A 15,344-nucleotide genomic window follows, 5' to 3' on the forward strand; every position below is an offset into this window, starting at 1 on the left:
AGTTTCTATACAGTTTATAAACTCTCTCCCATGGTGGAATTCATTGGTAAAGTGGTCAAGGTAATTCCTTAAACCCGTACTATACCGATAAAACTAAAATCGTTTCTTTGGTTAATGCATAATGGTTACAGTTTAGAGATATCATAGCAAACATTTTTGTCGAAATCAACATCAGGAGGTCGAATATCCATCATTTCCATCTTTGCTCAATAAATCGATGCACTAGATCGCATGTGTGTTCTTCGAATCGTGGTGTTGTTCTTGAATTCTTCATATCGACTACAATTCTAGGGTTGAATTCGACTCTCATTTTTCGGCAAAGATCGTGTGAGTGTGCAGTTATGCTTCGGATGCTTCGACATATAATAGATCGACCCAGTTCCCATTCTTTTCCGGTGCACTCGCTTTATATCTCCGACACACAAGGAAGGACGCGGTTGGAAGGAGGGAGCCCTGGCCTTTGTCCAGCCGATCATTCCGCTGGCATCTCGCATTCACTCCCCCGTTTGACTGCTGCTCGGGCATGTAGTTGTAGATACGTTAGTCTTAGTGGTTCGTTGGCTCCAATTGTTATCTCTTTCTACGACATGTTTTTGTCGTCGCCATATTCCATATGTCACCTAGCCATCTCTGCCTTGCTGCGGGTCAGCACAGCACCTCCGAAAGAAATGGAGGACTTCATTCGGTGATCCCGCGATCGCCCTCTGAACGATCAAAATAAGGTAAAGCTTGAAGATAAGTTTTGGACTCTATTAATCTATCGGTCCCTCTAGTCGTGTGGGCGCCGGTCTTTCGACCAGACCCCCCTAAAAACCGTACACCTAACACAGACTTTTATTATGTTCTCGAGCTAACTCGAGAATTCAAGAGCAATACCAAGATTTGAAGAGCACACATGCGATTTAGTGCATCGATTTCTTTAGCAAACATGGAAATGCTGGATATTCGACCTCCTGATGTTGATTTCAACCCAGATGTTTGCTACAATATGTTAATCTCTAAACCTTAACTATTATGCATTAATTAGATAAACGATTTTAGTTTTTTCGGTATAGTTCGGTTTTAGGGAATTATCCTGACCACTTTGCCAATGAATTCCATCATTAACTGAAGAAGCAAAAAAAAAAAAAAAGCTGAATAAATTAAAAATAAAACTGATAAATTTCAAACTTTTGGCTAAAGTAGCGAAAGTATCAAACCAAAGAGACGAAACTGACAATTAACTAAAAATAAACAGGAGAAAGACAAAAATACCCATAAAAATAACGGCATAGTTGGACGCCGTTAGACGGGAGGACGTAATTGGCTAATGTTAATTATAAGGACTAAATTGACAAAATTTCAAACTTTGAACTGAAGTGGTGAAAATAACAAACCACTGTGACGAAAATGACTATTAACTCTAAAATGTATAATCTTTTGGTTCTTGGATATCCTTGACGTATTTTACAACATATATATTTTTTATGAGTAATCTAAAATAGTTATAGTAAATCTAGCTATTTTAAAAAGTATATTATAACTATAATAATAATCAATAAATTGGATGTGTCTCACTGGTAGAGCACTCACTTTACTAGTGAGAGGTAGGGGGTTCAAACCTCACTATCATCAATTTATATGGAAGATATGAGGGATGACCCTGGCTTGTCAGGGTTCGAGTCCTGATCTCACCCGGTTTTACCGGCTCCTCGCTGTCGTGCCGTTTGGCGGGCGTGGAGGTCGGGTTTTATCCGGGAATCCATCAATAGATGGACCGCTAGGGGCTCCGTCCGTCCGGACTCGTGGCCGGCTAGGGCTACCTTTAGCCAATGGGGGCTGCGTACGGAATATCCGGCGTTACTTAGTTGGTCGTTAAAAAAAAAACTATAATCATAATTTAGGATAAATATAATTGAGCATAAAGGTAGTCAAAGTAATAACAATAATCTGTAAGACCGTTTTTATTGGTGACCTCATAAAAATGTTGTGAGTTGTGATACTATTAAAAAAAGATAAAATCCTTTTTGGTTCACAATTGGGTCACAACCCTCAACCTAGGTCAGAAGTCATGACCCACCAACTCAACAAATGGTTAATTTAATATTTTTTTTCTTTTCTTTTCAAGAATTTGTTTTGTATATAATTTGATTTTTGTTTAATAATTTATATTATTTAACTTTTTTTAAATTAAACATAAAATTGATAAAATTTAAAACTTTGGACTGAGGTAGCAAAAGCATCAAATGAACGATAATGACCGTTAACGAAAAATAAATAGGAGAAAGACAAAAATACCTCTTGAACTAACGGCATAGTCGAACGCCGTTAGACGGGGGGATGTAACTGGCTAATGTTTAAAATTATAAGAACTAAATTGACAAAATTTCAAACTTTGGACTGAAGTGTGGAAAGTAGCAAACCACAAAAACGAAAATGTCCATTAACTCATAAATTTAATAGTCAAGCTGTTATTATTATTTTTTTAAGACTAACAAATATTTCATTCAACACACTAGTAGAAGCGAGCTAAAACATATATAGAGACCATACTACTATTTATAAATTACTCCATTTTCCCTTCCAATTACATCACCTCCTTGGAAACTAAAAGCAAGTGGCTTCCACTCCTACCATGTTAAGTAATTTAATTTTAATATATTTCGTACCCAAAAAAGTTCGTTACCTTTATCTCCTCTACTATACCCGCTAATCGAATGATCGCCCTGTTATCAACCACCTCGTTGTCGGGCATTCCATAACCTCTACATCGAAATCAACATTATTTATTATTCTACTTATCATTAAAATAATGTAACCAAACAAAAACATTGAATCAGACAAAGCGTAGTGGACGGAAAATGTAGGCGATAACGGCGACATTCATTTGTCGTCAGGTTTGAGTTAGGAAATAATAATATTTTAAATGTTGTGTGTGTAATATATATATATGTATGTATATTAGGCTACAACTCACCACAACCCTAAAATAAAAATTCTTCTTTTACGGGTGACGTCACGTATTGAAAACCGTTCCCGTTTAAAGTTGGAGGTGACAAATTGTTGGCTATACTTGCCCTGCCCCCTTAACCCCATGATTGAGTTGACTGTATTAAAACATTTCTTACTTCTTTTTTTTTATTGATTCTTTTTATTATTCATTTGTTAAAGAGACCAAGTGACCCTATCCACGTGTGTGTCACACCACGATGTAATCGATTAATTGTTTCGTATTTTTACATATATGTTCTTCACAGTCACAATCGATATAACGTGTACACAACATTAGTTTTTTCACACATGATAATTCACTTATTTTTTGTTTGATTTATCTTTGTATAGTAACACATTTCTGCTATTACTTTTCTCCTAGAGTATGCTTTTTTATCCCTGTCAAGACAACTGACTCCGTTTATTAGAAGGCTGTCTCAAGCATAAAGTTTTGTTAGGTATACGTTATATCAATTTAAAGAGACATTTCTCAATAATAATAATAACACGACATAACATTAAAAGCAACAAGACTCACTTGCGGGCGAACACATTACAAACATAACCTCAAAATCCACCTAACGCGCATTTGTAGGAGTTGCACCCATACCAATTCGGTGGGAATAATAACCGATGTCACCAAACCAAAAGACCATTGAGTTACAAACTCATTTTGTTTGATATAGAAATAGAAAGATCGTCACATAATCCTCACATTATATATTGTTCCGAAAAAATTCACTTTCACTTCTTATCCCACAAGCGTAGATGACTAATGTTGTTGCCTTCGTTAAGAGCTAATGTTCTAGACGCAAATAAAATGACCAATTTTAACCAAATAAATTAAAATATATTTAAACCGCAACAACACCAAAGCTCAAATACATTGGACAACCATCCTCAAATACATATTTTGTGGGTTGGTGGAGAAAGTAAAAGATAGTTATTTACTTACTTATCAAACAGATAAAATACTTAAATAGTTAGGAAAAGTTTTTGAAAATTTAAACCGAATAAAATATTTATAAAAGACAGATAAAAAGGTTGCAAAAATTAAAACAAAAGTAGAATCAAGGCCGCATGCAAAACCATCATCATGATGTCCTCTTTCCTATCTTTCTCCAGTTTTAATGAGCCTCTACCTGATTCCCCCTTTATTCCGAAATTACCCCTGTCTTTCTTACATATTTACATCACCTGCCACCCATATTTTACACCTTTTCACTACCTTAATGGCATGCATGTAATTCAGTGAGAATTTAAGGGATATAGACAATAAGTATGCAGGGTATGGCCAAGAACTAAAGGCCCATAAAGATTCAAATATATATTCTTGAGATCAAGATTGATACAGTAGTAACAGTTTTGAGGTTTGACATTGATGGAAAACAGCTAAAGCAAACAAAACAGCAAATGAGGTAACAACAAATCCAAACAGTCTAGTTAGTGAGATCTTGTTGTTTAATATTAAAAAATGGAGGAGCATTAATGATTTAATAATTTTGAGGGTTACGTCTAGAGCTATTTATAAAGGTTTGCGTCTCTCTCAAAATTCCTTTGAAATAAAATCGTCCGTCGTTGGTAAACAAGCTAAGTCTGAGCCAATGTAACTTGGCTCATGGCTCGCTTGTTAGGTAGCTTGTTGGCTTGCTCTTTTGACTAATATATATTTTAAGCCATAGTTCTCAAAATAGTAATATGCCATTTTTTAATGGAAAAAACTTAAAAACTAGATTTTAAAGATGATTCAATGTTATAGAGGGAAAAAAAACCAAATAATGCATTCAACCAAAGTTATAATATACAGTTATAATCAAATACAAACAATTCTTATCGTGAGAAGTGTACAAATAATTATAATAATAATAATTTTTATTATTATACAGTTTTTGAAGAGTTATTGTTATTACTGTATATAACTTTTAATATAATTACTTTAATTCAAAACTATAATATATAATAATAATAATTTTATATTTTTATATATTTAGCATTTAATTTCATTTTATACCGAATCGTAAATTATAGCCTAAAATTATAACATATTTTTTAGCCATAGTTTTGTGACATTTTTAATGAAAAAAATAAATAAATCCTGTAGATGATTCATTCAGTGTTATTAAAAATAAATAAAAAAACCAAATAATGTCTACTCATTTCCTCTTTTTTAGAACCCTACTCATTTTCTTCCTTTTAGAACCCTAGAACTTCCCTTTCAGAGTATCTATTAACTCCATAACACATCATGTTTCATACCAAAACAAAATCTTTACCAGCTGCCAACAAATATATTCAAGAGTTCAATTCAGTTCAGAGGTTTGGGCTGAATGAAGCCAGCTAAATTGAGATGCAGATCTTTGTGTTTTTAGTTTCATCTGTAGGGTTTGAAATCATCACTACTGAAAACTCAGAAAAGGGTGTGATTTGCAAGAAAAAAAAGAAGGGTTTGGTGAAATACTAGTTCTTGATCTTGTTAACATGCCAACAAAGTAGTTACTTCAAGTTATTATTTTAGTGTTATTTTTTAAGTGGGTTATGAGTTAATTAGCTGTTTTTAGGTGTTTTAGTGAAAAAAGAGATTAAAAAGTGAAAAAAGATTGTGATTTTAGTTTTTTCTTTAGGGTTTGAAATAATCTTTGATCTTGTAAACATGCCTACAAAGTAGTTTCAAGTTTGTATTTTTAGTGTTATTTCAAGTGGGAATTGTGTTATAATTAGTGGGTTGTAAGTTAATTAGCTGTTTTAAGGGGTTTTAGTGATAAAAGACTTTTTTTATCTATTTCTGGGTGTGAAATACTTGATCTTGATCTTGCAAACAGCCAACAAGATGGTTTCAAGTTGTTATTTTTAGTATTAGTTTTAATTGGGAAAGTGTTTTAATTACTGGGTTGAGTGTTAATCAGGTGTTTTGAGGGATTTTAGTGAAAAAAAGTGATAAAAAGGATTGTGATTTTTTCGGTTATTTAAAGGGGATATTCATTTTGAGTGATGATGTCAATGTCCTGCAAGGATGGTAAAGGGGCGATAATGGATAATGGGAAATATGTTCGATACACGCCTGAGCAGGTTGAAGCACTCGAAAGACTTTATCATGAATGCCCAAAACCGAGTTCGCTTCGGCGTCAGCAGCTCATTCGTGAATGCCCGATTCTATCTAACATTGAGCCCAAACAGATTAAAGTCTGGTTCCAGAACCGAAGGTAGGCACTTGAAATCAATAAAATTATACATTTCTTGTTTGTGATATGTGCTGTCTTGTTAGTTCTTTTTAGTGAGAATTATGTTCCTGTTGTGGGTGTAGATTGATTCTTTTCATGGTTTTTTGTTGGTTGAATATTTGGTTCCTTTCATTTTTGAGATGTTTGTTTCGTTTTGATTGTGTTTCTCGTCGTTCTTATGTTGTTTTCGTTATTTTCTAATTGAAAAGAGTAAAAGAAAAAGAAGCTTTTTTTAGTTAAATGCTTGTTATGATTTGTGATGTCTTGTAGGTAGTGATTGTAGTTTAATGCTAATATTTGGTTTTTTTGTTGTCCTTGACAAAAAAATTTAGAAAGATTCTTCTTTAAATGTGATATGTTTGCTCTTTTTTTTATGTGATGAGGGTTTTGGTTGTAATTCCTTGTTATTCAAGTTTTTTTCCACTGTTACATTATTGAAAAAAACCTTATTTTTGCGAATTGATTGATGTGATTTTTGATCGATCGATCAATCCTTTTTAACGGCAATATGATAAAATATCTCTCTATGTGACGTGCTTGTTGTGATTTGTCATATATGTTGTGGGTTTTGACTGTAGTCGCTTGTTATTCAATCTTTGTTTCTTTTCATTGTCCTGTAACAGAAAAGATATACAAAAATCGTATTTTTTTAAGATGTATTGTAGGTTTCTATTTGTTGTGGTGTGTTATTCAATCTTTGTTCCTTTTCATTATTCCATATTCGTAAAGAACAAAAGAAATCGTATACTTGTGTATGTGATGCAAGTGAACGCCCACGAAAAAGCTGTCATAAAGTTTCGTTGTTCGTTCCGTCGTCGATACTATCTATGATTTCTTGAAAATTTCATTGTGATCTTTGATATAAGTTCTGGGTTTTGAATTTTGATTAGTGTTCGTCATAGCTGCTTGTTAGTTCAACTTTAGTCTCTTTTCCTTTTCAAGTAATTACAAAGATGTTAAAAATATTGTTTCTCTATGGTATGTTTGCTGTAATCTGTAAATGGTGTTACGGGTCATCAAAGTCATTCTTTATCTGTTCACCTTTTCTTTTATTGTTTTGTAATATAAAAATACTGCCTTTTTTTATGTCTGTTGTAATCCATTATAGGTGCCACGGGTTTACATTTCGCCTTTTGCTACTTAAATTTTTTGGATATTTTCAATATTTAGATGTAGAGAAAAACAGAGGAAAGAGTCTTCACGCCTTCAAGCTGTGAACCGAAAGCTGTCAGCCATGAACAAACTTTTAATGGAAGAAAATGACAGATTGCAGAAACAAGTGTCACATCTTGTGTATGAAAATGGCTACTTTCGACAGCATACTCAAAATGTGAGTTTTTTATATTATTTCTACTATTATCATTATCTTGTGATTGTGTTCAAGTGGTTTGGTAACCTGACTAATTGTTCGCTCTATTAGTTTTGAATAATTATTTTGATACAAGATGCAACAAAACTGATTTATAGATTGTAGAGGAAGTTTGCGTTTAAAACATTAAAAGTGATTATTACACCTTACTTTAATTAGATTTGTAGAAACATGCAAGTAAAATCTCTTATACGGTTATACCTATCTTTTTGCAACCAATTAAATATTTATTTGTATTATTTTATTTGTGAATAATTTGTTGGGACTTTTCATATTGCAGAATGCACTTTCTACTAAAGACGCTAGCTGTGAATCGGCTGTGACCAATGGTCAACACCGATTGACAAGTCAACTCCCGCCACGGGATGCTAGTCCTGCAGGGTAAGTCAAGATTGACTCATGCTCTAATACTGACAATCGACATTGATTTTATCATTATTTTTATTTAACTTTTTATTATAATGTTATGCAGACTTTTGTCCATTGCAGAAGAAACTTTAGCAGAGTTTCTTTCAAAGGCAACTGGAACCGCTATTGAGTGGGTCCAAATGCCCGGAATGAAGGTACTCATAATCTCATTATATGCTTAATAGGTGCTGATGTGGCACCCAGAAGTCAATGTGAAATTAATATTCTTGGTCAATACTATTTTCAAATTGACTTTTTTGCCCTCCTGTAACTTTGACTTTTTTGTTGACTATGTTTACTTCCAGCCTGGTCCGGATTCCATTGGAATCGTTGCTATATCTCACGGTTGTACTGGAGTGGCAGCACGAGCATGCGGTTTGGTTGCTCTCGAGCCTACACGGGTTAGTAATACAATCTTCTACTTTTATTAACTTTATGGTACTTCTAGAGTAAAAGATGTGGCAATCTTTGACTTTGTCTTTTGTGTCTTAGGTTGTGGAAATCCTCAAGGATCGCCCCTCGTGGTTTCGTGATTGCCGCGCTGTTGATGTCCTCAACGTGCTACCTACTGCCAATGGTGGAACCATTGAGATTCTATACATGCAGGTAATAATAACCTTTTATAGTGGTTCGGGCCGCTATAACGGGTTCTGGTGGAAACATGCCGTTTTTTTTTGTTATGGGTCAAAATGGGACGTGCTAAGCTGAAATGCAAACAATTTATTCAATCTTTTTTTATAAATACGTTGTAGATTGTTTTAATCTTGATTATGAAAAATATTATTATAATAATAATCTAAATCTTTGAAGAAACGATTTAAAAGGTTGGCAGCTAAAAATGGACCCATCTGAGCAACTTTTTTTATTTGGCCCGTTTGAGATAAAACACAACCTAATTCAACCTATTCATAAGAAAATGGGTTGAATTTGGCAAGTTTTTTTCCCCGAGAAACAAAAAAATTAACACCCGTAAGTCGTATCTCTAAATATACGCAAAATTACAACTTAAGGATAAACCATTTAATGGGTTAATTCGGGTTATGTTTATTCTTCACGAGGAAAGAGAACCAATTGAAAGAAAGCGGGCCAAAATTCACCCATAGTGTAATTTTAATGTATGATACAAAAATATATTATTATTGATGCAAGCTAAATTTTGTAATAGTATTTGACACACTAATTATTTGTTAAAAAACTGAATCTTTTGTAAAGAAAGTGTTTCGGATCAACCCAAGGAACCTGCCCATTTTTACATTCTCTTGATCTAACTCACCCTATTATTACCTTTCTAGCTTTACGCCCCTACAACTTTGGCTACCGCTCGTGACTTCTTGTTGTTACGTTATACTTCTGTTACAGAAGATGGCAGTTTGGTGGTACGCTTTTTTATTCTTTTGAAAAATTTCTCATTTTTTTCATTAATATATGTGATTATTTAATTTCTTGTTATGTGTTTAGGTTTGTGAAAGATCACTAACCAACACCCAGAATGGTCCGAGTATGCCACAAGTTCCAAACTTTGTGCGGGCTGAAATGCTGCCTAGTGGCTACTTAATTAGACCTTGTGAAGGTGGTTCCATTATTCATATTGTCGATCATATGAATTTAGAGGTAAATTGTGTTTAATATTTGTTTAAATGGGTCAATTTGAGCTGTATCATTCTTTGATACCGCATCAATTTTGTAGAACTTTGAAATAGTTGAAAAAGAAATGGCTCAAACGAGTCAAACGGCTTTGACTTGTTTTGACCCAAGCCTATTTGACCCGCTACCCAATTTAACTCATCTATTTGCGTACATTTTTGGTACATTATTATTATTAAATACTTGTTTTAATTTTTAGGCGTGGAATGTGCCGGAAGTCTTGCGCCCATTATACGAATCGTCAACCATGCTTGCTCAAAAAACGACAATGATGGTAATTAACAGTTTATTACATTTAACATTTTATGTAATGCTTCATAGTGGTTTTTGATATTCTAATGCAACTCGAGGATTCTGAAATTAAAACTGATTTGAATTTTGTAATAATGGAAATCATATCAGGTTGGAACCGAAAAGTTTCGATTATTTAGTTAATTAGTGTTTATTTTCTTTCAAATCCTAAAAAAATGTTTATATATACTAGTACTATTTAGTTATTTTTATACACACACAAAACTCATGCATATTTACTATAATCATTTTTAGTATTTCATATGTAACTGGATAATTTTGAATTAATCTAATGTACTTTAACAGGTGTTACGCCAGCTAAGGCAAATTGCACTTGAAGTTTCACAATCGGGTGCCCCAAACAGTTGGGGCAGAAGACCCGCAGCATTAAGGGCGCTTAGCCAGAGGTTAAGCAGGGGTTTTAACGAGGCTCTAAACGGGTTTAATGATGAGGGATGGTCATTAATGGCTAGTGATGGCGTTGATGATGTCACCATTCTTGTTAACTCTTCACCAGCGAAGCTTATGGGATTGAATTTACCTATTGCAAACGGGTACCCGTCAGTTAGTAATGCTGTTTTGTGCGCGAAGGCGTCAATGCTTTTACAGGTTAGATAAAATGGGTTCGGCTCAAAACGGGTATTTTTGTTTGGTACGGGTTTAAACAAACAGTCCAAACTGGGTTTACCCGACACAAATTTTGTATAAAAACTGGAACATCGATAAAAATCGTTAATGTTTTAAATGGAGCAAACCGTGCACAAAAACAAACTCAAGGTAATTTTTCTTTATTTTAGCAACCAACTTTAATATATGTCCAATATAGAAAAATAATCACTTTTTAATTTTTTATTACCAATTGTAGCAACAAACTACCATGTCTCGTGTATATGCCATGTGGCATCCGTGTAACATTTCAAAATAATTACTATTTATTTTATTAATTATTTTCACATAATTATTTAGTGACATCATCAGTTTATGGGTTATATTGGTTAAAATGAGGTTGGTTGCTAAAATTAGTAATAAGCCTTTCAATAAAATCCTAACTTCTTGAAAAGATTGATTTAACTGATTTTGTAGATTTTGCATTGAAAATAAACTTTCTGCGCCTGTTGATCGTTTGACCTGTTTCCCCTGTAAGGTGATTTTTTAAATATAATGCTATTAGGCAACTGATATGTTTTTATTTTTTGTGTATGTTCTCTGTTATTTTTAGAATGTTCCACCGGCTCTCCTACTTCGGTTTTTAAGGGAACACCGTTCGGAATGGGCCGATAATAATATAGATGCTTACTCGGCTGCTGCTATAAAACTTGGTCCATGCAGCCTAGCAGGGGCCCGAATTAGTAGTTTTGGTGGTCAAGTGATTCTTCCCCTGGCCCACATGATTGAGCATGAAGAGGCAAGTGTTTTATACGTTTATTCAATCTATTTAATTATTTCCCATATTTTATGTACATATACATTTTTATACTTCATATATATATTCTCTTCTACCAAAAATTATCATCCTCATTTCCATTATAATTTCCCAAATTTAACCACATTTTCATTATATATATATATATATATGTTATAGTTATATATTGATTAAAAAAAACTAATGATTGGTTTTAAAAGTGCTTGTTTAATTATGATTCTTTTTGTGCTGTTCAGTTGTTGGAGGTTATTAAGATGGAGGGTGTGGGGCATAGTCCCGAAGAATCCTTAATACCAAGAGATATGTTTCTCCTGCAAGTACGTTTTCTTTAACAGTTTTATTTCTATAAAAATATAAATAATAATGAATATAAAAATAGTAATGACTTTTCACCAATCTTCCATCAAGGTCATTAAAGTTGTTAGTTTGTACCATTGGGGACATTGAGTTAGAAAAGCGTGTTTCGTTAGTCAGTTATTAAATAAATTGACCAAAATGCCCTTGAAATCACCATGTTTGTTAATAGCTATGCAATGGAATGGATGAAAATGCTGTTGGCATGTGTGCTGAGCTCATATTTGCTCCCATTGATGCTTCTTTTGCTGACGATGCACCTCTTTTGCCCTCCGGTTTTCGTATCATTCCTCTTGATCCAATAAAGGTTAGCATTTAGTAATCTATGCATTTAATGTGATTACAGAAACGACATGTTGACCATATGACCAACTTTTTAAAAAAATAAAAGCTGGCTCGTTTTAGATTTAACATAACACAAATCACCCTTTCATGTCACCACGTTAATTTCTTATTTATTAAAAAAATACGCAGGATGGTTCAAGTCCCAATCGCACTCTCGATCTTGCATCTGCTCTTGAAATTGGTGGGTCCGGGACAAAAGCTTCAAGTAACCATAATGTTACTAGTGGAACTGCAAGGTCTGTGATGACAATTGCATTTGAATTTGCATGTGAGAGTCACATGCAAGAAGCGGTTGCAGCTATAGCCCGTCAATATGTTCGGTCCATTATATCTTCTGTTCAAAGGGTTGCATCGGCTTTATCTCCTAACATGAACACTAATGGCTCCCTTCATGCACCATTAGGCACCCCCGAAGCTCATATTTTGGCTCGATGGATTTCCCGTAGCTACAGGTAAAAACATCATGTTTTTCCGGAGGGGTGTAAATGAGCCGAGCCGAGCTGAGTGAATAGGTTTTTAAGCTCGAGCTCGGCTTGTTTGTTTTTTTGTTAATATATTTATATGTTAATTATAGTTTATATCTATAACATAATATATATTGTTGAGCTATATTTGTCATAATTTTATTCATATATATATATATATATATATGATATATTAAATGAAAATTATATAAATAGTAGACTCGTTTAGTCTTGCAAGCCAGCTCAAGCTAGCTAAGTGAAGCTTAGGCTTGGCTTGTTCAAGCTGTATTTCTAAAAGCTCAAGCTTGGCTCGAGAGTATTTTTTTAAGCTTGTGCGTTGTTCGGACTCGGCTCGTTTATTATTTTAGTTATTTAAGATGTGCATTTTTTTTATGTATGTTCTAATTATAATTTATATACGTTATTTAGTTATTTTTATCATCTATAATATATATAAAAGAAAACCCAAAAATTCTATGTGTCGTGATGTGGTCGCTCCCCCTTTTATGAAAGCCACCAGATTTCTTGATTTTTAAATGGAGGCCTCTTATTGATTTAACCCAAATTCATGGGTATGGGTCTTACCAAAACCAGATAGCTCTTAAACGGGTTATAACATCTCATTATATTAAAAAATAATCTTATCAAATATTTGATATGAAAATCCTATAAAATAGGAATATACTAAAAATTAATATCCTATTTTATTTAAAAAAAGATATTATTTATAATTAAGAAACAATTTTATAATAAAGAAAATAAACGGGTAATGGGTATCACCAAACCCAGAAAGCTTTTAAACCAGATTATAACATATCATTTATTTGTGAAACCATTTCATCTCAAACCTCAAGTATATTAAGTATTAACTTTCTTACAATAAATAAAATTAAAATCCAAATATAAATATATAAATATTAAAAACGAATAATGTTAAACAACCCCCGTAATACGGGAGATAAAATCTAGTAATTTTATATACACTGATAGATATCATATAAATAGTTAAATATATATTTGTTATGTTATATACACAAATTATATAAATATTAGTGTAGGCTTGCGAGCCAGCTGGAGCTCGATATTTGAAGCTCCGACTCTTTTATCAAAGAATCTTATTATTAGGCTTGTGCTCGTTTAAGCTTGGCTCAGTACGTGCTTTTAATGAAACGATCTTGAGTAGCTCATGAGCCGCTTGGCTCTTTAACACCCCTAAATAGAATGAAAGTTTGTTATAAAAAATAGTTCATTATATACTGCGACCAAAACATGAAAGTTCATTACATTTTGGTTCGCAATAAATTTGTTGCAGTTAGAATCATGGAAACAATTGTTTATCCTTACGTACTTGCAGAAATATTTTATTTTTTATGTAACATGACGGTTTTTCATTATTACATTTTTCGATATTGCTTTAGTTGTTACTTGGGTGTGGAGTTGCTTAAATCCGGAAGCGAAAACGTTTTGAAATCACTTTGGAACCACTCAGATGCAATCATGTGTTGCTCTCTTAAGGTAAGCTTTATATACAAACCTGTTATTTATTTTTTTAATATTTTAATAAATTTATATCCTATGCACGTATGAACTTTTTTGCAGTCATTGCCGGTGTTCACATTTGCTAATCAGGCGGGGCTAGATATGCTCGAGACAACGTTGGTTGCACTTCAAGACATAAGTTTGGAGAAAGTTCTCGATGAACATGGGCGGAAAGGTCTTTTCACAGAATTTGCACAGATAATGCAACAGGTTTGCTCCAATGGTTTTCCGGTGTTTATATTTTCTGATGACTCGTAGAACTAGAGTTGGGTTATAGTTGAAAAAATGTTACATATTTAACATTACACATGACTGCACATGTTACATATTTAACCTTTTTCTTGTTTGTCATTTGACCCATCAGAAATGAAACATAACCCTTAAGTAAACGGGTCGAATTATTCACCTCTCTATTGTATTGATAGAACAATAGTCAAGATATTGCATTTGGTTGTAGGGTTTTGCGTGTCTTCAAGGAAGAGTGTGTCAATCTAGCATGGGTCGACCGGTTTCCTATGAGAGAGCCGTGGCGTGGAAAGTACTGAACGATGAGGAAAACCCGCACTGTATTTGCTTTATGTTCATCAATTGGTCGTTTGTTTAACGGATAAGAGTATGTACTTTTAGTTTTAAGGGATTCCACGCCATGTTTGGATGGATTTGATCTTGCGGTTTGATTAAATGTTTGGAACGTAGACGCCACTATTTAAGTCTTATCGTGTCACGTATGTACTACGTTACGTTATACTGGATGTTGTGTTGTTATTTGTGTATTATTTTGAGACATCTTATGTGTAGTTTGGGTTGGATGTCCTTTTTATGTTTATTTTGTGTTTTTCTAGCCCAAAAGCTTGTGACACCGGTTTGAGATCGCACCGTTTCTAAAATTATTTAAAAAAGTTATAGTAATCTATTTGTGTATTTATAACTTAGATAAAAGTGAGGAAAGTAACGACGTTATTTACTAGAGAAAATTATTTAATGTTTTATGAGCATCTTTTTTTAATTTTATTTTAGGGTTTCTTTGTTGGGGAAATATAACTACTCAGGCTAGGCTTGTGAGTAGTTTTTTATGCTCATGATGTATTCTTAAACAATTTCTTCATAATTATGAAAAAGATGTACTTGGTGATTTTATAAGTCATAAATTTTGTTAATGATATAGTGAATTATAGCAAAATATGATAAGATGCTTCATTATTAAAGACGTTAAAAGAACACCATATACAAAATTAGCATGAGTACAACACGCTTTTGTGTTAGGGAAGTGGGGGTGGTCTGTTATACACCGTGATGGCCTCACAAACACCGCCGCTGGT

At 33.4% G+C, this 15,344-nt stretch overlaps 1 protein-coding gene across 1 annotated transcript; it reads left to right on the forward strand.

Annotated features, from left to right (window-relative positions):
- Positions 1-5,950: 5,950 nt before the first annotated feature.
- LOC143614708 (homeobox-leucine zipper protein ATHB-15-like) lies at positions 5,951-14,649 on the forward strand. The gene is made up of 17 exons (XM_077088063.1): positions 5,951-6,170; positions 7,359-7,518; positions 7,838-7,938; positions 8,030-8,120; positions 8,271-8,366; positions 8,458-8,571; positions 9,258-9,341; positions 9,424-9,576; positions 9,809-9,883; positions 10,207-10,509; positions 11,120-11,305; positions 11,560-11,640; positions 11,850-11,984; positions 12,152-12,474; positions 13,905-14,001; positions 14,086-14,235; positions 14,483-14,649. Exons 1-17 carry the CDS (start codon positions 5,959-5,961, stop codon positions 14,627-14,629), a joined length of 2,508 nt encoding a protein of 835 aa, XP_076944178.1. The 5' UTR covers positions 5,951-5,958; the 3' UTR covers positions 14,630-14,649.
- Positions 14,650-15,344: the final 695 nt, after the last annotated feature.

Source organism: Bidens hawaiensis, unplaced genomic scaffold (genome assembly GCF_021521415.1).
Source record: "Bidens hawaiensis isolate Kalapana, Puna unplaced genomic scaffold, B.hawaiensis_p1.1 tig00040746_1, whole genome shotgun sequence".
NCBI lineage: Eukaryota > Viridiplantae > Streptophyta > Magnoliopsida > Asterales > Asteraceae > Bidens > Bidens hawaiensis.

Bases quoted from the DNA above. Each gene is read 5' to 3' on its own strand.
- LOC143614708 (XM_077088063.1), top strand. From the start codon at position 5,959: ATGATGTCAATGTCCTGCAAGGATGGTAAAGGGGCGATAATGGATAAT. The intron at 9,342-9,423 runs GTACGCTTTTTT...TTATGTGTTTAG, and splicing joins CAGAAGATGGCAGTTTGGTG to GTTTGTGAAAGATCACTAAC. The intron at 10,510-11,119 runs GTTAGATAAAAT...TGTTATTTTTAG, and splicing joins AGGCGTCAATGCTTTTACAG to AATGTTCCACCGGCTCTCCT.